The 23,397-nt window shown below is 35.9% G+C and overlaps 1 protein-coding gene and 1 pseudogene across 1 annotated transcript; both read right to left on the minus strand.

The window, feature by feature from the left end:
* Positions 1 to 222: 222 nt before the first annotated feature.
* On the minus strand, positions 223 to 3,026 carry LOC120287317 (protein ACCELERATED CELL DEATH 6-like). The gene is made up of 3 exons (XM_039300088.1): positions 2,258 to 3,026; positions 1,250 to 1,668; positions 223 to 843 (listed from the first exon to the last, which is right to left on the minus strand). The coding sequence occupies exons 1-3, from the start codon at positions 3,024 to 3,026 to the stop codon at positions 223 to 225; spliced, it is 1,809 nt and encodes a 602-aa protein (XP_039156022.1).
* A 14,561-nt stretch (positions 3,027 to 17,587) lies between these two features.
* Positions 17,588 to 18,922, minus strand: LOC120287798 (annotated as a pseudogene).
* Positions 18,923 to 23,397: the final 4,475 nt, after the last annotated feature.

Below are 23,397 nucleotides of genomic sequence, written 5' to 3' on the forward strand. Positions count from 1 at the left end.
TCATTTTCTTTATCATAGAAGTGATTTTATTTAACATAGGAGCAACATAATGGGGGCAAATAACACTTTAAGAAAATTAATCACGCGCCTCAAATCTTGAGATTTCATCCCCGACATCTGTTAATGGTGCTGGAACAGTGGCTTCAATAGACCGGTGCCTGGGAAATGGTACTCAAGCGGCTTAATGTCTGGCTTTTCAAACTGAGCTGGTCGTATGGGCCTTCATTCGGCCACACTTCTTGAAATTAATATACCAGCTCTAATGATGTAGTCCGCGAAGAGCCGGACAAAGCGAGAATTGTACCCAAGTGGAAAGAACAAGGCAAGGTAAAGACTCAAGATAACGGAGAGGGCAATGGTTCCGATGGCCCAGATGACAATGGCAATCCAATTGCGTTTGCTTATGGTCACATAGACCCCCGCCATGAAGGCCACTCCCATTGTCAAAAGAGCTATGAGCAGCAGTGTCCTTGCCCTTTTAAGGGCATAAAGCATCGCAACCGAATCACTTATCTGTGTCCATAGAAGGATTACAGCTGAAATTATCGAGCTGTACATGGCTATGGTATTGCTGATCACAAAGATGTCATATATGGGTTTGTTCAACAGTGTAGCAATTCCTGCATCTGGTTCAGAGTTATTATATCCTCCAGGAACAGAAAAGCCAGCGGCAAATGTAATAGTGGCAACAAGCGTTGCCACAACCATACGGGTGTTGGCCTCAGTTTTTAGTCTATCTGAAGACTCTAGACCTCTCGCCAAGCCTTGGCTTTTTGTTTGGCAAAATCCTTCGTCTTTGCTTCTACGTGCTCCAGCTGAGACTAAGATAATTCCTGTTAAGCTCTGGTCAAGCATTATAGAGAAAAGGACTGTTATTATCTTTATAATTGGACTAGCAATCAAAGATTTGGAATTCAAAACCTGAAATCTTCTCAATTTATGCACAAACTTCTCGATGCCATCTTTTCTGAGCATACTGTAGAAACTTAATTGCACTTGGTAACTTCTGGGGGAGTTCCAAGAGTCAAAACAAACTCTAATTCCATTCGTCTCCCCCAAAATAAAGTAGCTAAAATAACAGTAAAAAATAAAAGTAGAAAACTTGTTAATCCAATTTGTCAAGACCATCACCTCACGAAGTGGAGCATCGATTTTTTCCAGTTGGTCGTCTACAATGTCGAGAGCCATTAAGTTGTCATTGTTTACAAGCTTTAGATCAACTCTGTTGTCCCGGGAGAGAAAGCAGAACCTCGGGTTGCCAGTTTAATGTAGCTATATGTAGAGGCGTATTTCCTTCCCTGTCTTTGGCATTTATAAGCTTCTCAAACTTAGGATCTCCGAGTATGTACTTTACCACTGAGACCCTTCCATACTTTGCCGCAAGGTGAAGTATATTTCGTCGTTTATTTAAAGTAAGCAACTCTTCTGGATCTGGCCAATTTTGAAGCAGCTCCTTGGTTGTTTCAAGATGACCCATCTTACACGCGATGTGGATTGGAAGATGGCCTTTTTTGTTACCCACATAGGTACTCCAAGTGAACTCTTGGACCAAGAAGTTGACTCCCTCGACATAATTCTCGTATGCTGCTAGATGGAGGGGAGTATCATCTCCTGCACCTCTTAAATCAAATAGCTGTTTCTTCCGCTCCAACATTCTTCTGAGCATATCTATATCATTTGAGAATAGGAAATGAATGAATTTGTGTCATGCTCATGATCAGGGTCCGCTAACTTTACCCTTAAACAATTTTATTTACTTGAAATAAACAAAAATGCAAATTTTCATCGATCACATAGTTAAAAGCTGAACTTTGCTGGATAATTTCTGGATAGGTAATGGAGAATGATAGTGACATTCATTTCCAAGAAGTAGTCTACCCCATTGGCGTAATCAAGGGGAGCGATGACATGAGTCTCCTCCTGTTTCAGGAAATGTACTTGGACAAAAATATAATTAGTGCATTATCGACAATGGCATAATACTATGAGTATCGACTACTGAAGTATTAAATTGATGGCATTCTTCAAGTGGTAAGTCTTGCCTGGACCCCATATCCAAACATATCGTATCTGCCTTCTCTGGGCTAAAATTTATAGGAAATTCTGAAAAATCGATATGGGCTCAGGAAAGGTTAAACTATTTTAGCAAAAGAACAAAAAATTTGAGTTCAGCTGCTTTATGAATGAGACTCACAGATTCAATTGCCCGTATGAATTAAAGGAGACACAAGTGAGAACCACAACGACAATCACTGACCTAATCTTTTGTGCTTCACGGCTTTGTGAACTGGTGACAGGCCTAGCATCCCGGACATAAGGTCTTCATTCCCATCCACGTTCAACAATAGCTCAAGAATCTCCAATTTCCCTGTCTCAACTGCCAAGTACAGAGGGCACCTGCTTTCGGAGTTCTTCCGAAACACCGATCTTGAGCCATGCCTCAGGAGCAGACGGGTCATATTCGAGTCACGTTTCTTCACAGCCTCATGCAGCGCCGTGTTCCCCACACCATTCTGCACGTCCGCATACATGTTGCAGCGGAGGAGCAGCTCGGCCGTCTGGATCTTGCCAGCTCTTGCCGCGATGTGGAGCGGGTTGTCCCCTAGGTGGTTCAGGTTGAAGGTGGGACACCTGTCAGGTCCAACCTCGAGGAGAGCTCTGAGGATGTCGGGGTTCTCAATACCTGCAGCAATGTGAAGCAACGAGTTTCTAGAAGGGCCCCGTATTATGACGATGTTGGACAAAGAGACCCCCTCTTCAGCTGAATATTTTTCAAGGGCACTGATGAAATCGTCTACTTTGCCGTCTTTCATGGCGGCATGCAGCAGCGGATACACATGATATCTGAATTCTACTTGGCGGTGTGGTCCGTTAACCAACTCTAGTTCTCTCAATCTGGCCCTTCTGTGCTCCCAGACTTCATCATCATTGATACGTATGCCTACGTGAATGGGAAGCATCTTTGGGCTCTGGAATTCGAATGAGGTCTCCCACAAATTTAGACGATAGTCTGGTTGAACTCTCATGCAGGGTCTCCTCCCAATATATATTGCACAGCGAACAGTGTTCGCGCCACCCCTCTCTAGCTGTCACTGCACATCATGTGACCAACAGCAATTTTTGGGGAAAAAAAAAGCTGTTGCAGGCGAAAACATCGGCGACAGAATTCATTCTTAAACATTGTCCTTCATTCTTATTAAGAAAATCGTCCGTACAGACTATTTTAAGCAACTGATTCCTAAAAACCGTTCGTGCTGCAAAATCGCACAAGACGTTAATCTGAACTTCAGAAGATTTTGTAAAAGGAATCTGATTCTGATTCAACCACAAAATGATCAAATTATCGAGTCCCACGTTTTTCAAATTAAGATGGATTTGCGAAAATGTGTGTGAAAGGCCTGTCAACTCCTTATATGGAGTTCTGAGATGAAAATTAACGGCAAGGTATGTACTGCTTGAAGATTAACAAATCAACAAAACTACTCGGCTAGTAGTGCGAAACTGAGATTTGAAAATGAAACTGGAATTTATATTGGAACTTGAAATCACAACCTGCTAGAATCTAATACTCGAAACATGGATATTATATTCACAGGACAATTAGCGAAACGAAAAGTGGAAAGCATAAAATTAAATTTAAAACTAAAATATTGTCAATTAGAAGGGAAAGTCAGACGGAAGTTTGGGAATGTTCTGGCATTGTTGAGAGGGTCATCTTTTTTCCTCTGTTTCGAGCATTCAAAGATATTGAAGCTCTGCGATGCTTTTCTCCTTTTCCCATTAATATCTTCACGTTCTCAATAGTTGTTTATATAGCATCACATGAGCACAAAATCAACATCGCTTGATCTCGAAATATATTGGTTCTTCTTCTAATGCAACGTTACATTGACACCATATCAACGTCACTTGTTCCCGAAAAATAGTGGCACATTTTTGGAAGCAGAACTATTCATTTCATTCTGGCACAAATTACATGGAATGATGACATTGGAATGTTCACTCAACTTTCATTTAGTACAAAATGTGAGAATGTGAGGCATGCTATGTATGGTTCATTTTCACATACACACATCCAAAAAGTTATAACCGAATTTTTATCTCAGGTTCCATTCATTTCATGGAAAATGTGATGATTTTGGAAAATGTTTTTTAGGGAGTTATTTTCTTGGAAAATATGAAAATATTTTCTGATATATTACTAAAACCTTAAAATGAATTGAAAGATATTTTCCGTTATTTGGTATTGAAAATCAAATTTAATTTTCGTTCGTGCTTTCATTTTAATAATTTTTTCATTTTTCCTTTTATTTTTATTTTCTTTTTTTGTAAATCAATTTTTTCATTATTTTTAATTTTCTTTTTTTTCTTTTTTGATTTGATTTGATTTTTTTTTTTTCCTTTCCTTTCTTCTTTAGCTAGTCGTTGGCCAAGGCAATAGTTGATGACCAGCCATAGGCAAGCTTAAGCCTTGCCTTCCGGGCAAGGCTTGAGCTTGCTCGATTCTAGTGAGCTGAACCAAGTTGAATCGAGGCACCCTCGGGCAATGCTCTACCTTGTCAAAGCTAGTGAGGTCAAGCTCGAGCCTCACCAGAGGTTAGGGAGGATGTCCCACACGTCGTGACAAGCACCAAAGATGAAGGACTGGATGAAGTTGAATCCGAAGAAGTCAAGGAGATAGACGAAGGAGGCAATTAGGGAGATGATGGCAGTGACCTCCGGGAGGGTGACGATGTGGAGGGCGATGGAGCTGCAAATCTCATTGCACCGCGAGGAGGAGGTAGTACGTGATGGAGGAGAAGAGCATGAAGAAGATAGCGTTCATGAGGTATAGAGGTAGCTGCAATGTGTCCGATGCCTTCAGCGATGAAGGCTTGCAACGATCGATGGCTAAAGCCGACAACCGAAGTATCTTCTGTTAGACAATACATATAATTATTTAATGCGGAAATTCATCATAAAACAGTGATCTTTGATCTTCACAAATAGATGAAAACATACCTTTATCCATAGTCGTTGTGGAAAACTGATGAACTTGAATCAAATGAAGAAATCCGATTTCTCTCCCTTAACCCACTATTCTTTAATATATTCTATCGATGGATGAGAGAATATCAATTCTTTTCTATTATTATTGTTCATCGTAGGCGGAGAGAGGACCAGACTCTATTTATATGTTCTTTCAATAGGTGCCTTCCATCAAAGCGCATTTTCAATTTTCATGAAAGTCATACCTCTTTGTTTTATTAGAGTCGTAACTTCTCATAACCAATATTTATTTATTTTATAGCATTTCAACAATTATTAAACCATATTAAATCATATCATGTGGGCCACAATAATTCTAAAATTCTCCCACTTGGCCCATATGATTTTCCTTTCATGGTTTAATAAAGACTGTAATGTGTACAACAACATTATGCTATAAAATTTTCATTAAATTGGTAAACACATAATAATCACAATTAAGTAAAGAAAAATAATGCGAGTCATAGCGGTTGTATGTCATTAATCGACATAGTCCCTTCTATGCACTACAATTATAGCACTTTACTTAACATGATCCATAAATGATAAGCACAAAGTAATAGTCCAATTATAATGTCTCTTTAGAAACTATCCTGTTTAACATTCATCTATTTTCCATAATGTATACTAAATAGAAAATAGGAAATATCAGAAACACGTAAATAAAGTCAAAGTGTCAAATACATAAACTTAATACAATCATAATACAAACATTAATGACGTCCAATAATGTCCATATTTTCAACATGCTCATTAATGTTTTGGGCGGCAATCCTTTTGTTAAGGAATCTACTATCATAAGATTGGTGCTAATGTGCTCAATTAACACTCTTTGTTTCTAAACTTCTTCTTTAACAGACAAGTATTTGATCTCCATATGCTTAGTGCCCTTTAAATACTTATTGTTCTTAGAGAAGAAAACTACTGCAAAGTTATCATAATAAATTTTCAGCAGCTTGGCAATACTGTCGATAATCACAAGCTCTGAAATAAAATTCCGCAGCCATAATCCATGAATAGTGGCCTCAAAGCATGCCACAAATTTAGCTTCCATAGTGGATGCAGCAATAACTGACTACTTCGCACTCTTCCATGAAATTTCCCATTTAACCAGAAGAAACAAGTAACCAAACGTTGATTTTTTTGTATTGGCACATCCGGTTTAGTCTGAATCTGAATATCCAATTACCTCGAGATGATTGGATCTTTTATAAGTGAGCATATGATTCGTCGTTCCTTGCAAATATCTAAGAACTTTCTTTGCAGCTTTCCAATGATCCATTCTAGGATTACTTTGATACCTGCCCAGCATTCCGACAGCAAAACTGATGTCCGGTCTGGTGTAAGTTTGTGCATACATTAAACTCCCCACAACAGATGCATAAGGAATATTTTTCATGTGTTCTTGTTCCAATTCACTTTTTGAACATTGCATAAGGCTAAATTGTCACCTTTCTGAATTTGAACTATTCCTACTGAACATTTACTCATATTAAATCTCTCTAAAATTTTCTCAACATAGGCTTTTTCGAGACAATCCTAATAATCCTTATGATCTATCACATAATATTTCTATTCCTATCACATACGTTGCCTCTCCCATATCCTTCATTTCAAAATTCTTAGAGAGAAACTTCTTGGTTTCATGTAACAAACGAAGATCATTAGCAGCAAGCAGAATATCATCAACATACAAAACTAGAAAAATAAACTTGCTCCCACTAATCTTCATATATATACACCGATCAACGGTGTTTTCCTTAAATCCAAATGAAGTTACGGTATCATTAAACTTAAGATACCATTGTCGGGAAGCTTGTTTAAATCTATATATTGACTTCTTTAATTTACATACCATGTGTTTCTTTCCTTTAACTGTAAAGCCTTCGTGTTTGTCCATATAAACTTCTTCTAAATTCCCATTAAGAAAGTCGGTTTTGACATCCATTTGGTGTAACTCCAAGTCATAATGAGCCACCAAAGCCATAATAATTCTAAGTTAGTCATTCTTAGAAATTGGTGAAAATGTCTTTTTATAGTTAATGCCTTCTTTCTGCATAAAACCCTTTGCAACAAGTCTCTTTAGGTCGTTCAATATTGCCTTTTGAGTCGCGCTTGGTCTTAAAGACCCATTTACACCCGACATTTTACATCCTTTAGGCAATTCAACTATATCCTAAACTTGATTTTGATGCATGGATTTTAACTCTTCTTCCATGGCATTAAACCATTTATTAGAATTTTCACATTTCATGGTTTGAGAAAATGAATCTGGATCATTTTCAATTCTTAGGTCAATTTTTGACTATTGTAGATAAACCATGTAGTCATCAGAAATAACTTACCTCCTTTCTCTTTGAGATATTCTTAATGCTATTTATTGTGACTCAGCTATTGGAGGTTCAATGTTGACATCTCCATTATGGAGTGTTTGTTCATTAATTTGTTGTTCTCGATTATTGTTAGGTTGTACTATAATATTAGGAACAACAACTTTAGAAGCTTTTGGTATAGGAACTTCTACCCTTACTTCTTAAATGCAAGCATCATGCACTCTTTCACTCTCACTGATGTCACTATTCTTAATGAACCTAACATTTCCAGATTCAACAATTCTTGTACTATGATTAGAACAATAAAATTTATACCCTTTGGATTTCTCTGCATAACAAATGAAATAACCATTGGTTGTTCTTGAATCCAATTTCCTTTCATGTAGATTGTAAATTCTTACTTCTACTTGACAACCCCAAATATACAGGTGTCGTAAATTAGGTTTCCTTCCTGTTCACAGTTTAAAGGGAGTCTTTGGAACTACCTTAGTAGGAACCCTGTTTAATAAATACATAAAAGTCTTTAAAGCATACATCCACAAAAATAAGGATAAAGATAAATGACTCATCATACTCCTAACCATTTCCATTAAAGTACGATTATGCCTTTCTGCTACACCATTTTGTTGTGGTGTACTTGACATTGTGTATTGAGCACAAATGCCATATCTTTCAAGAAACTTAGCAAATAGACCTGGATATTGTCCCGATTCATCATACTTTCCATAATATTTACCACTTCTATCCGATCTTATTATTTTCACATTTCTATGTAATTGTCTCTCAACTTTAATAAACACTTCAAGTGCATTCACCGATTGAGACTTATCATGTAATAGATAAATGTAACCATAACGTGAAAAATCATTAATAAACGTGATGAAATAGCTTTCCTTACCAAAAGATAGAACATCGAAAGGATCACATATGCCAGTATGTATAATTTCAAGAAGCTCTGTACTTCTTGTGGCACCTTTCTTAGTGTGCTTTGTTTATTTTCCTTTAATACAATCAATACACACTCCAAGGTCAATAAAATCCAAATTTGGAAGAATTTCATTCTTCACTAATCTTTGCATTATTTCCTTGGATATATGACCCAAACGTTTATACCATAAGTAAGCAGAATTCTCATTTACTAAACTTCGTTTAGTGCCAACATTATGATACGAGGTCATTAATGTCTCAACAAAAGTATTATCAAGTCTAAATTTGTAGAGACCGTCACATAAAGTTACAGTTCCAATAAGAGTATCACTCTTAAATAAACTGAAAGATTCAGAACCAAACTTACAATAAAATCCCGCCATATTAAGTCTTGGCAAAGAAACTAAATTGTGAAAAAATGTAGGCACATAAAGGGTTCGAAACAAATTCAAATAATGCCTAGTATCTAAGATCAAACGGTAAGTGCCAATGTCTTCAACTGGAGTTTTGTTTCTATTTCCCGTAATCACATAACTTTCATTTTGCTTTATAATTTGGATCGTAAGAAATCCCTGCATCGTATTTGACACATGAGTTGTGGCATCAGAATCAATCCATCAAATATTATGAGGAATTTCAGTAAAATTTGATTCAAAACATACTAAAACACAAGGCTTACCTTTCTTTTTGAACTAAGCCTTACGTTTCAGACAATCTTTCTTTCAGTGTCCAATTTTGTTGCAAAAATGACACTTAATAAGATTGTGTTCCTTCTTGTGGATTTGAGAAGCCTTTGAAGAGTTATTCAGGACGTGTAATCATTTTTTCTTGCTCCTTCCACATTTTCTTTTGAAATTCCTTTGAACTTTTTGATGACTTAAGAGATGAACAGAATGAGCCTTTTGATTCTTTATCATTGTTTCCTCTTGAACTAGCATATTGGCCAATTCATTCACATTCCACTTATCATTTATAGTGTTGTAATTCATTTGAAATGACTCATATTGCTCATGAGGCAAGGAATTAAGTATAAACTGTACTAAAAAGTACTCATCCACATTCATTCCTAAAGTCCTTAACTTTGCTGAGTTTATGTTCATGCATGGTACGTGAACCATCATATTTCATAGTGGTCAATGTGCTCATCAATGTACCAGCAAGTAACTTATCAGCAGTTTGAGAACGCTCTTCCATAAATTTCATAAATTCCTTAGCATTATCATTCTTGGGAAGAGAAGTTTTTAAGTTGTTTGCAACTGTCATTCGCATGAACATTAAGCTCAGTCTGTTCGATCTTTCCCAAGCTTTATGGAAAGACTTTTCATCATCGCTGCTTTTATCAGTAATAGCAGCTGGTTTCTCAACTTGAAGCACTAAATCAAGATCCAGGACATCTAAAAGAAACTAGACTTGTTCACTCAAATCAGGAAAATTCATCCCATTGACTAATGGAACAGACGAGGCATGCGAATGGAGTGAAACAGGTATAAATACTGCAAATGTGCAAGAAAATACTCATACATTAATGCATTGTGAATATCACTTAATCAAATTCAAACTAAACTACATATGCACATCATAGTTCTCCTTTGGGCAATCCTATGATATGCAAATATATATAAACCATAATGATGCTAATAACTTTTATTTGGTAATTGTAAATATATCTTATTAAAATTTATTTGCTATCTTTGGATATACAAACAAATTTAACAAGTCATATTAATTACCAACTATCATGTTCATAAATTATAAGAAAATAATTAACCTTTGGGTTAATCCCTAAGTTCTTATAATAAATAAACTTTAATATACCCATAACACCAATAATGATATGAAACATATCAATTTCATATATAGCATCAATTAATCATGGGTAATTAAATAAAACAATTTACAATATCAAAATTCAAAAGACTTTAAGGTTTGGCCACTTTGGTGACTAACAAACCATTCATAATATGAATTTTTAATATTGTAAAATACAAATATTTACCAAATTGCACACAAGGACAAAAACGTAATCAAAGCATAAGAGCAAAATCGTAAAATCATAATTTCATAAGCGCAAAACCATAAATTTAAAATCCAGGGGCCAAATGGTAAATAATAAATTAGCATAGGGGCAGAAAATAAAAAAATAAAATATAAAAAACAGCCCCTCAGTACGTCAGGCGCGTGCCGAGGGGCTGGCATCTGCTGCGCGCGTGGCATCCACACGCGCAGTGGTTGAGCACACATGAGAGCGCGTGGTGCGTGGGTCCACACGCCTGCAACTGCAGCACGCACGTGAGGCCCACACGCCTTCTTCCTTGCGCCCAGAATCGATTCTTTGTCGTTTTTCGCCGTTCCACCATGATTTCGCCGCCGTTTCTTCTCCGGCAGCCCATCCCAATCACAAATAAATAATGGGTTTTGAAGAGCATGCCAGCACGGCCACATGGGTCCAAGTTTTGGTGAAAATGACCAAGAAATTGGCCTCAAATCAAACAAAAATTTCCCAAAATGCAAATCCTTAACCACCGCGACTTCCGCCTCTCAATTAGCCTTCGGTGAACACCAATATACTGGAAAACTCATGACTAATGTTCCTTATGATAGTGCGACAAAGTGTGGATCTGAAATCAAGCGGTGGGTCGCCGGATTTTGCCCGGCACCGGTGAGTTTCTCACTTGGCCTCAAAAACTGAATTCCACCATTTTTGTCCTTTCCATTCGGAATTTTTTTTTTTTAATAGAACCATCCGAAAACATTTTCAACAATAACAACAGTACAAATAGGATCGTTCAACGAATCATCATACATAAATCATAATATTTCTATAAACGGAAAATCATGAGATCATAAACCACGCCCGATACCAAATGTTAGACAATACATATAATTCTTTAATGCGGAAATTCATCATAAAACAGTATTATTTGATCTTCATGATTTTCACAAATAGATGAAAACGTACATTTATCCATAGCCGTTGTGAAAAACCGATGAACTTGAATCAAATGAAGAAATCCGATTTCTCTCCCTTAACCCACTATTCTTTAATATATTCTATCGATGGATGAGAGAATATCAATTCTTTTCTGTTATTGTTGTTCATGATAGGCGGAGAAAGAACCGGACTCTATTTATACATTCTTTCGATAGGTGCCTTCCATCAAAGCGCATTTTCAACTTTCATAAAAGTCATACCTCTTCGTTTTATTAGAGTCGTAACTTCTCATAACCAATATTTATTTATTTTATAGCATTTCAACAGTAATTAAACCATATTAAATCATGTCATGTGGGCCACAATAATTCTTACATCTTCCGCTCATGGTGGGTGCAGCAACAAGGATCGTAGCCTTGCGAGACTACGCTGCACAGACACTTTGGTTGTTGTTGGCGGACGTCCAACGCTATCACTAGCGGTGAGGTTGAAAGCGAAAGAGGGAGGAGATCGGCCTTCTAGTAACTTCTATTAAAAAAAGGAAAAAAAGAAAAGAAAAATAAAAAATGATTAAAATGAGTGCGCGGATGAGAATGTGCTTGGTTTGGATAGAAGAAAGAGGAAAATGCTTCCTTTGATTTATTTAATTTTTGTGAACCAAACACCAAAAAATTAGAAAAATGTTTTTCTAAAAGTTCATTTCCTGCTAAACGAAGGGTTTGTGTGCCGACTAATCCACGTTTTTTGTGTGCCGACTAATCCACGTTTTCTCTTACTCTGGCTAGTTGACCTTGTCGATTCGGAATAACCTAACGGATCCTCATTTGTCCTTTTCCGGTAGACCAAAAATTAGAAAATGTTTTTCTAAAAGTTCATTTCCTGCTAAACGAAGGGTTTGTGTGCCGACTAATCCACGTTTTTTGTGTGCCGACTAATCCACGTTTTCTCTTACTCTGGCTAGTTGACCTTGTCGATTCGGAATAACCTAACGGATCCTCATTTGTCCTTTTCCGGTAGACCTTAAAGTCTTTAGATCTGGTTCCTCATTGCTTCGGCGAATACTTCACGTGCTTGCATGTGCTGGCGCCCCAAGTCAAAATGCACCACAAAGTAATCGTTTTGCTTTAGTATACGAATGCATGCTGACAGAAAAATATATAAAAGAAAGTGTCTTACGCACGACCACCAAAGTCGAGAAAATTTTTGCCTTGATAAACATGTTTTGTCTTTCATAAAAGTGAATATCCTTTGGGTACTTTCGAATATAACGAATAACCTCTTTATTCTTCTAGTGGTGCGGAATAATTTTGCGCATCGCTTTTTACAAGGTGGCATCGCCACTGCCGACTGAAATTATAGAAAATTTAAGTGTGAAACTGAAATAAAAATGTAGTAGTTGAAAATGAAACTGGAATTTAAATTGGAACTCGGAAATTACATCCGCATTTTGCTTGTTTTGATCTAATGCTCTATTTGTTTCACGAAAAATATTTGTTAAATATTTTTTTATGATTGGTTCACTTAGGAAAATGAATCAATGAAAATGTGTTCTTAGTCAATGGAAAACCTATGCTTAAATTAAATTATTTTCTCTTTGAAAAATTAGAAAATAATTTTCAAAATATGACTAGATATTAGCGCTTAGACCCAAAACTTTACACATGGGCACAAAACCCCAATATTAGTTCTCATTTCTCATCATTTAGGATTAGATTTCCGATGACCGAGCCCAAGTCCATCTAGACTAGGCCTAGAACCCCCATGCTCGGGCCCTTGGCATCCACACTGGATCCATTGAGGCTGGAACCAAACCTCTAGTGCCCGTGCCCAATGCCCTAGCACCTAAGCCTAGGTCCATAAAGGCGATGTTGGAGTCTTAACGCTTGAGCTCTAGTCCCCGACACTGAGAGTGAGGTCCACAAATGCAATGTGTGGGTCTTGGTGCTCGGACTCAAGGGTTAATGAAATGTTCGTTATTATAAAAAATTGGTTTTTAATTATTTTTTATTCATAAAAATTGAAAATTTTAAGTATTTTTATTTTATTCTTTTCTTTTCTTTTTGCTTTTGGTTTGGCCAATTGCTGCTGCCGTTGCTTGCCGTTCACTAGTGCCATCCGATGCCACCACCACCACCTGCCACCGGTTGCCCCCGATTGCCCCTCGCCAACCACTCGCCGTCGGCGTAAGAAATTTTGTGTCATTATCAAATTATTTTTTATTATGATAATATAAATTTTGTATCGTTATAAAATATGTAGTTTTATTCAGAAACTTATCCATGAACGTAATAGAAATATTTCTATTCTAGAAATTAATTTCTTATTAGAATGGTTATCATTCTCGCTTTATATTTTCTGCGAAACAATTGAAACTTAATGATGATCACATCTTTGGCATCTCTAGAAGCTTCCACAAACAAATCCAAATAATGGAGAGCACATGCTTGCCGAGGAAAACTGCGGGCATCTTTCCGATCAAGCTGTACATATTTGATTAAATGATTCTTCTTATGCCGATGTCTTTCCATGAACCAATAATTTGTTGAACGAGAGCAGTGAGCATGTGTCGAGTCGTTGCCTTCTTCTGGACCTCAGCCTCCGGTCAATGCGGTGCATAACTGGAATTAATTCAAAATTCCAAGGAAATTTGTCTCAAATAATGATCAGATTCATACAAGAGAAAGCACGTGGTGTTCTGGTCTTAGATAGTACCCTGGCAACTGTAATGAGCACTCACGAGTATAGTCAAGCTGAAAAATTTGTGTTAAATATACTTGCAAGTACAAAAATAAAATAAAAATGATTCTTATTTACTTAATGAGAAGGGATGGTGATTTAACCAAACACGCTGTGTAGCTTCCGATATATATATCCATATCTTTAAGGCAAAATAACATTAATAATTTTGAAACTTTGACCCCATATGTAATGTCATCTAGGGATGCTAAATTTATACAATATGATCCTTCAATAATTCCTACCTATTTAATATAGCTCTTTTGTTTTAATTGATTTTCAAGTTTTAGCCAAATAACGGAAATTGAAAAAAACTGTTATTTTCCAGAAAATGAATGCTTTGAGGAATGCTATATTTTCCAGCAAAACAAATGAAGCTTAATGATGGTCACACTTTCGGCATCTATAGACGCTTCGACAAACAAATCCAAATAATGGAGAGCACATGCTTGCCGGGGAAAACTACCGGCACCTTTCCGACCAAGCTGTACATATTTGATTAAATGATTCTTCTTATGCCGATGTCTTTCGATGAACCAATAATTTGCTGAACGAGAGCAGTGAGCATGTGTCGAGTCGTTGCCTTCTTCTGGACCTCAGCCTCCGGTCAATGCGATGCATAGCTGGGAATTAATTCAAAACCCCAAGGAAATTTGTCAAAAATAATGATCAGATTCATATAAGAAAAAGCACGTGGTGCTCTGGTCTTAGATGGTACCCTGGCACCTGTAATGGACACTTACAAGTATAGTCAAGCTGAAAATTATGCGTCACCTGTACTTGCGAGTGCATAAAAAGAATTGATTCTTATTTATTTAATGAGAAGGGTTGATGATTTAAACAAACACGGTGTGTAGTTCCTGATATATATATGTTGTATATATCCATGTCTATTAGGAAAATAACACTAATAATTTTGTAACTTTAATCTCATGTATAATGTCATTTGGGGACTTTTAATTCATACAATATAATCTTAAATTATTACTACCTATTTAATGTAGCCTTTTTATTTGATCAAATAAGGGAGAAAGTCATCACAAATCCCTAGACTATTGAAATATGTAATCTAATCCCTAAACCTTCAATTTATTCAATTTAATTCATCAACTTTCAATAAAATAGTCAAATCAACCATCCAATACTATTAACAAGTTTTCATTATTATACTATCACCCAGATTTTAGAATAGCATATTATTTCAATCAATTTCTTAAATAAATAGTAAATATGCTATTTTTCATTACTTTTTTTTAATTTTGTTAATCTTTCATTACTTTTTTTTTTAAATTTTTTTAATCTTTATAAATCGACACCATCGTGAACCACGTTTAGCATGGCAAAGATGACCCACCAATCCTTTAGCGTGCCCATGTTGTCGGTAAGATTCAGTTAAAGATTGCCTCCCAGGAAGAAAGACGAGGATGCATTTCATTGGTAAGAAATAATTCAGCTTTGTGAGTCTTATACTATTATACTACGTTGACTTTTATGCTGTCTACAATCATTCACTCCTTAATAAAAGAGATAATTGCACTCAAAATTTCAAAATTTTAAAATTTTAAAAATTATAAAGAAAGTACAATCAACTCATAAACTTTTTGTGTTGCAATTGAATACTAGCATTTATTAAGTTAGTGCGATCTGATTATAACAGTTTGTTTTCTCTGAATTATCTGATCAAGGGCCTAAGAGGACCCTCATCATGGACTACCACTGTCCAGTCCCTTAGCTATTTCGCTTTAACAGGAACGCCAGTGAAAACAATCTCAACTTGTCCATGACAACTCAGGCACCGCAAAAAGAACTCCACATCATTATTCGTTTCAGAGGAAAGATCAATGAAGAACGGAGGAATTACCACTGTTAGTTTTCTAGCATTCTCTCCCCTCTTGGTGATTTTAATTGCTGCTGAAGCTGCTGCGCCAGCGGAAATTCCCACCTCCAGTTTAGAATCGTAACATCGGAATAAAAGACGACCCAGCTACTCCTGCTACTCTGAAATATAGTTGCAGGGATAGCTAATACTTCTATAACTATCAAATGTAATTGAAAAGGATTTTCTGTGGGCCATAAACATAAGTAAGAGTCACAATCAGGAATGATAGGTGATGGGAAATTACGAGCAAACCTTCTTTCACTGCAAGAAGCTTTGCAGTTTCAATTGCTTCATCGCTTGATATCTGCAGGAAAGAATATATATTTGTTCTCAGGAATTGCCGATAAAACTGATGAAAGGGATTGAAGCTGATGCAAAAGGTCGAAGTAAAGCTTGGCGGTGACAGCAAATAACCTCAACTGGTTAGAAAGCATGGCCTTTGAAACTTTGCCGCATGCATCACCAGAGTTAAGGTTACTTTGTTCAACCAACATAATTGTCTAACTATGGATGACCTTCAAATAGTGAAGGTGGGAAATTGGACAGCTTACACTACGAGATTGCAGCCCTGTTATCCGTGTTTTGAATATGAATATGATTATTGTCTATCACATTTCCCAAGTACCCAGTGCATAATAACGATTACAACCATACATCATCATCTATATAAACCGGCAAGCTAGCAAAAACACATTTTGTGGAAATCAGCACAGCGGTGGCACTTTGTTTGCAATTGCTTGATTTAGGATGTACTTCTAAACCTCAGGAACTTTCTAAGTCAAATCATTTTCATATGTGACCAGTGACCAATAGCAGATGAGAAATCAAACATACTGGTTCCACCAGAGGTCGGAATGACTAAAGCTCTCGGTGACACGTGAAAGAGCCTGTCACATCACTTCAAAAGCCTGTTGTCACCATAAAAGGTTTACTTTTCATCGAAATTATTAAATGAAGAGAAGAATTCTTACTTGAATAACTCCATCAATAAGGCCAACTTCCAAGACACCTGGAATGAAACCAGCATCTATCCCTGGGATCTGGTGAGGACCTACCCGAAGCAGTCAGCAGCAATCTATGAGACAACGTAAATCATCTAAACCAGAAAAGATTAATTCTGCAACTGCAATATCCAAGAGAGATTACTGCTTATTTTTCAAACAACTATCGAAGAGAGAGAGGTGCAAATATTTACTCATTCCAAAACCGTTTAATAAGGCCATAGATGCGGCAAACAAGGATGTAGATGAGACCTTTACAAATTTCGAAGTTCATAGAAACTGCCTTGAAGTCCACATGCCCCAGAAGTTATAAGGCCTTGAATTAAGAAGCTCCATCGACATATCACAATAGTGCCGCAAATTGAAATATGGAAATGAGAACACCACTTCAAATCCAGAACTTCTGTTAGAAATATTGGCAATGTGCCATACGGTAAATCTTGGGAGTCATAACCTTTATATCTAGCCCCATCATTATTTGAAAAAATTGCAGTTCTTTTCTTTTTTGATCAACCTATTTATATCGACAATTTATCATCTCATGTTTCAGCTTTCTGCGTAGACTGCTTCTCTCTCTTTTCATACATTGATGCAAAACTATGAGCCTTGAACTATAAGGACTAAAAATGAGACCCCATCATATCAATCTTTCACAAGTCATGGACCAATCTTAATGAAACAAACTTGGATGATAAACTAGATTGTGCCAGGAGATTTAATAATTGCAAAAGGTATAACATGTTAAAGGGAACTAACCAGGCTTGCCTTAAGATAATACAGGGCTTTCAACGGTTCAACACCATAGAGCTGACAAATAAAAGAGAATCAGTAAAGAACTTAGACTAGAAGGGGAGAAAAAGAATAACATGCAGCTGACGCAGCGCTCTCAACACAAAAACAATGTTCAGACGCAAGGTTTTTTATTCAAGGTATCCCTAGTTGATAATTACCCAAAATTGACTACATTTTGTTTTAGTTCAACACATGACAAACAATATCATAAAAACAATTTACCTTTATGTCAGGGTTTTGCTCTTTCAGAAACTTTTGAGCACCAGTTATAGTATCACCAGTTCCGATCCCAGAAACAAAGGCATCTATTTTGCCTCCCGAGCCTTTCCATATCTCAGGTCCGTTTGTTTCATAATGTATCTAAACAGAACAATGATAGCCAAGCTCAAGTTCATGTCATCACCTGCATATACAACCGACAAGGCATGACACTTGACCACACATGTACCTTTGGGTTAGCGGGGTTCTCAAATTGCTGAAGAATGAAAGAGTTAGGTGTCTTTGCCATTATCTTCTCCGCCTTCTGAGTAGCCCCCTTAACGCCCTTGGCAGGATCGGTGAGGACCAACTCAGCTCCAAAAGCAGGGAGGATGATCCTTCTTTCCAAACTCATGGATGCTGGCATTGTAATGATTAGCCTGTAGCCCTTTGTTGCTGCCATGAATGCCAAGGCAATGGCAGTATTGCCACTTGTAGGCTCAATCAGTACACTCTTAGCAATTTGGAATTAAAAACTCAAAAAGAAAAATCCATCAGCAGAAGAGCTTCATTTCTATCTAAATTCATTTGCAACTGTGCATAATACCAATACACTGAATATCACTACACAAGGCTGAGTCATAAAAACGAACAAATAAACCAAGTGTTTGCTTTTTATCAGTAAGACTGAATCCATTCGTTGTGAGAAAACAGACCAGTGTAGTCCGTAAAATATTGCACATGTCAAGAATCAACACCGTTACAGAGTTCTGGTCATCCGCCATTTAAAAACAAGAGATTGGAAACAATCCACTAACCTCACCAGGTGTGATAAGCCCCCTGGCCTCAGCATCTGTAATCATACTATAGCCAATCCTATACGAATCATGCAGCGAAAAAGATGCAGAAGTCCAGACTCAAATAAAAAATCACTTTGCTCTACAAACTCATAAAGAATCTCTCCATTTCAGAGCAATCAATAACCTCTAAAAACGCAATCCTAAACTAAAGATAACATTTTGATCCGAAACTCGCGATAGCAGAAGCTATACCTGTCCTTGACACTAAAGCATGGCTCCATCAGTTAAAGCTTTGCCGCCACACAAGCAACGCAGCCATCTACTACATTGTTGAGGTACACCAACGGAGTTTTACCTATCATCTGTCACCCCAAAGAATCATAAGCAAAAAATATGGTTCCAACGCGTGCGCGCGAAATCACACAAACGGCACCAAGGCAATATAATCAATTGGGCACCTGCACCTCGGTGACGTCTTTAGCGATTCCAGACTTCTCATCGGCCATGTTTCCAGATCACTGCAAGCAAACCGCAAACTCAAGCCTTGAGGAACAAAGACCTGGCATATTAACTAATTTAGTTTCTTTTATTTATGTTGTTGTAATCATAAGAAATCTCTTGTTAATTATTTAAACGTAATGGCGATACCTAAAAATGTGAATCCTTCTTATTTTCACAATTAATCGATTTAAATGAGAAAATGTCATATCCATAGTATTTTGACGGTTATATTTTGAATTTGTAACGTTAAACTCTTGAAGCAATGGAGAATGAGCAAAAGAGTTATCAAAACTAGGGGTGAGCGTGGTTCCAAGGTTGAAGCTGGAATTGAAAAATCTGTTAGGTTTTAAGTTCCAAGATATATAAGATAGGTTCCGAGTTCCAAAATTGGGGAAACCGTTTTGACGGGTAGATTTCAAATATCAGATAGGTGGAATTTGAAATATGGAATCTCAAATTTGAAATCTGGAACTTGGAATAAGTTTTTTTTTTTGGTTTATTTTTTTGTGTGATTTTACTATATTTAATGGCGTCTAATGACGAGTGTATAATTTGGAATTACTATTCTGAGTCTTTTTTTTTTATATGACTGAGGTTTTTACTTTGATAATATTTCATATTATTCATGTGTCTAAATGCAAATTATGGTCAATGGATTTTAACAGCAAGTAGTGGTCATTAAAAATGATTATTCACTGCAATCATTCAATTAATAAGCTAAATGAAACTTGAATAGAACCTAGAATCAATCATGAAATCTATGACATATTAGGTTCTAAGATTAGAAAAGGAATAGGAATGCATTTGGTATGATCTACAAATTTTTTTGTAACGTAAAATTTATTTTAATTTTTTAATAATTTTTTTAGATTTTTCTTTTTTTTTCCCTTCTTGGTGGCTGCTAGTAATCGGAGATCGGCAAGGGGAGGCCAAACGCATTCCTATTTTTTTTTTTTCTAATCCGAGAATAGAAAAAGAATAATCTTTCATAGTCTTTATCTTTGTAGCGTAAATTGTCCTAGGTCAGTGGCCTCCTTCAGCACTTACCATGGAGGCCAACTAAGGCAATGCACTACCTTAGTTTCTCAATTGTGACAACCTTTGATAATATATCTATTGGATTTTTTGCACCAAGATTCTTCTTCAATGACAAAGTCCCATTATTTATCAACTGACGAATTTGATGATACTTTAACTCAATTTGTTTTGCCTTTGAATGAAATATCGGATTCTTTGCAAGACAAATAGCACTCCGACTGTCATTGAAAATAACATTGCTATCATGCTCCTTGCCTATCTCCTTTAGAAAATTTCTCAACCAAATCATCTCACTACCAGCTTAAGATATATCAACATATTCTATCTTAGTGGATGAGAGAGACACAAATGTCTGAAGTTTAGACATCCAACTGATTGCACCTAAGGTAAAAACATAATCTGAGGTGTTCTTCTTATTGTCCAAGTCACCACTAAGATTCGCTTCAACAAAGCCTTATAAAGTTACACTGTTTTTCATAAAACATAATGACATACCTGAAGTGCCTTTTAGGTATCTTAATAACCACTTTATAGCTTTCCAATGTTCTATTCTTGGATTTGCCATGTATCTGCTCACAACTCCCACTACATGAGTTATGTTTGATTGAATACATACCATAGCATACATTAAACTGCCAATAGTCGATGCATAAGGTACTTTAGCCATATACTCTTGCTCTTCATTTGTCTTCGGTGACTGCCTTTTTCAGAGCTTGAAGTGACTTCCTAAAGGTGTACTTCTGGGTTTTGCATTCCGAACTTCGAATCTATCTAATAATCTTTTCAATGTATTTTTCTCAAGATAATTTTAGAATTCCTTTAGATCTATCCCATGTGATCCTCATCCCAAGAATTTGATTTGTTGAGCCCAAGTGCTTCATCTCAAACTTTTTTGACAATTGCTGCTTCAGTAATTGATCTCTTTCATGCTAGATCATGCGATGAGTATATCATCCACATACAATAGTAAAATAATATAACAGTCATCAAATTTTTTGAAGTAACAACAGTGATCCATATCACTTTTAGTGAACCCGTTACCACACATAAAAGTGTCAAATTTCTTGTACCACTGTCTAGGAGCCTATTTCAAGCCATACAGACTTTTTACCAATTTGCAGACATAATTTTCTTTTCTAGGATCGCCTTCTGGTTATATCATGTAAATATCATCCTCCAAATTACCATGGAGGAATGTAGTCTTAACATATAACTACTCCAAATGTAAATTCTCAGTGGCACTCAATACTAACCTAATAGTAGTTAATTTCACAACTGGAGAAAAAAATCTATGTGTAATCAATTCATCATTTTGCTAGAACCCTTCTATTACTAACCTTGCTTTGTATCTTTTGCTGCCATCAAGTTCTTCTTTGACCCAATACACCTACTTGTTCTACGATGCTTTCTTCCCATCTAGCAATTGAGTTAATAACCATTTTTTTTTCTTTGAATGAATCTAACTTATATTGCATTGCTGACTCCCACTTAACAGAATTTTTAACCTGCACTGTTTCCGAAATTTTTTTTGGTTTGCTAGCGTCAGTCAAAAGCAAATAATCCAATAATGGAGAATATCTTACAGGTTTAGCTGTTCTACTAGATATTATGAGAGGTGGTTCAGGTGTGCGTAATTCTTGTTCTAGTTTTTTTATTAGAGTCAACAACAATAGTTTCAAGAATTTCAACCAGAACACTCTTAGAAACCTCCTCTAATTTAATCTCTTTATTCTCTAGCGTTTGTTTTTTCACACTAGATTCTGGCGCAGATTTGTCCTTATACAACTTGTTTTCATTGAATGTAACATTAGCAGTTCTTATTATTTTTCTATTTTATTCATCCCAAAATTGATAACCAAAATAATCAAAACCATATGCAATGAAAAAACATTTTTAGCTTTTGCATCAAGCATATCTCTATTTTATCATTTGTAAATATGACTGTTGATGCCATAAAAGACATTAAAAGTCTAAGCTATTAAAGAACAATGTAAAATTACTTAGACTCCTCACTTCACTAAGGAGCTGTTTAATGCTATTGAAGTCAAACACTGTACATAAAAAAATTATAAATAATATATTAGATATATTAGATATATAATATATTTTAGATATTATAAATATTATATAAAGTCAGGGTTGGTTCAAGTTGGACCGACCCTAAACTCCCAGGACCAATGACCAGCTTGCACAGTGCCGGTCCAGGGATCTCAGGACTAAGGACCGACTTAGTCCACTTGGGAACCGGACCAAGACTAGCAAGGTCGGGCCGGTTCGGTGGTCGGTCCAAGGTTGACCCTAGACCGATGCTCACCCCTAAGGGGAATTGCTAGTTTATAATAAATAGATGTCAAAAGTAAGAGCAAATGCATAAACAATAAAATAATAATAATATGCTATTTTTTAATTGTTTAAATTTCATTCCAAGTTTATTTTAAATGGTTCAAGGATTTAAGAAATAAAAAAATAATTATAAATAAGTTACACTTAATTATTATATTATATTACAAGTGAATTTTGTATAATTTACACTTAATAGTAGGTATACTTCATATCATACAAATTTTATTGGGAGATTTTTTTTTGTATTAACATTTTACTTTTATAAGATGAAAATTTTAATTTTTTAATTAATATTATTATAATAAAGCAAGTTTATTTAGTCATGTAATGATAAAGACATATATTTTGTTGGAAAATAGTTTAGTAAGAGTATTCCTTTTATTTTGTTTGATTTCCATTTTCTTTTATTGACATATCTTTTGAAATGTTCTTTAACTAATTTCAATTTAATACTTTATTAAGCTAATATCAAATGAAGTTAAATCAAATCATGAAAGAATCTATAATTCAAATTATGAATAGTTTTCATATGATTCATTTGTATTATTTGTTATGAGCAATATGTCCTCTCTGGCTGGAAATATAACAATGAATATCTTAGAAAATTATCAAAAAGGTTATAAACCCAATAAATTTTTGCCAATTTAGTCTTAGACTTTTAATTTGGCCAATTGAGTTCAAAATCTTTTGACAATTTGACATTAGTCTAAGGTATCGAAAGAGCCTTAGAGTAATCTTGTATAATCAAGTCCTCAAATCCATTTAATCTTTGGTTCGTAGGAGTAGAGTAAATCTCCCAATATTTTACTTGGTTCCTAATTGACCCACTAGTAAATATATTAGTGACGAATCTCAAACGAAAAAGATCTAGCATGTTAAATATTTTGAA

Source organism: Eucalyptus grandis, chromosome 8, assembly GCF_016545825.1.
Source record: "Eucalyptus grandis isolate ANBG69807.140 chromosome 8, ASM1654582v1, whole genome shotgun sequence".
In the NCBI taxonomy this organism is placed as follows: domain Eukaryota; kingdom Viridiplantae; phylum Streptophyta; class Magnoliopsida; order Myrtales; family Myrtaceae; genus Eucalyptus; species Eucalyptus grandis.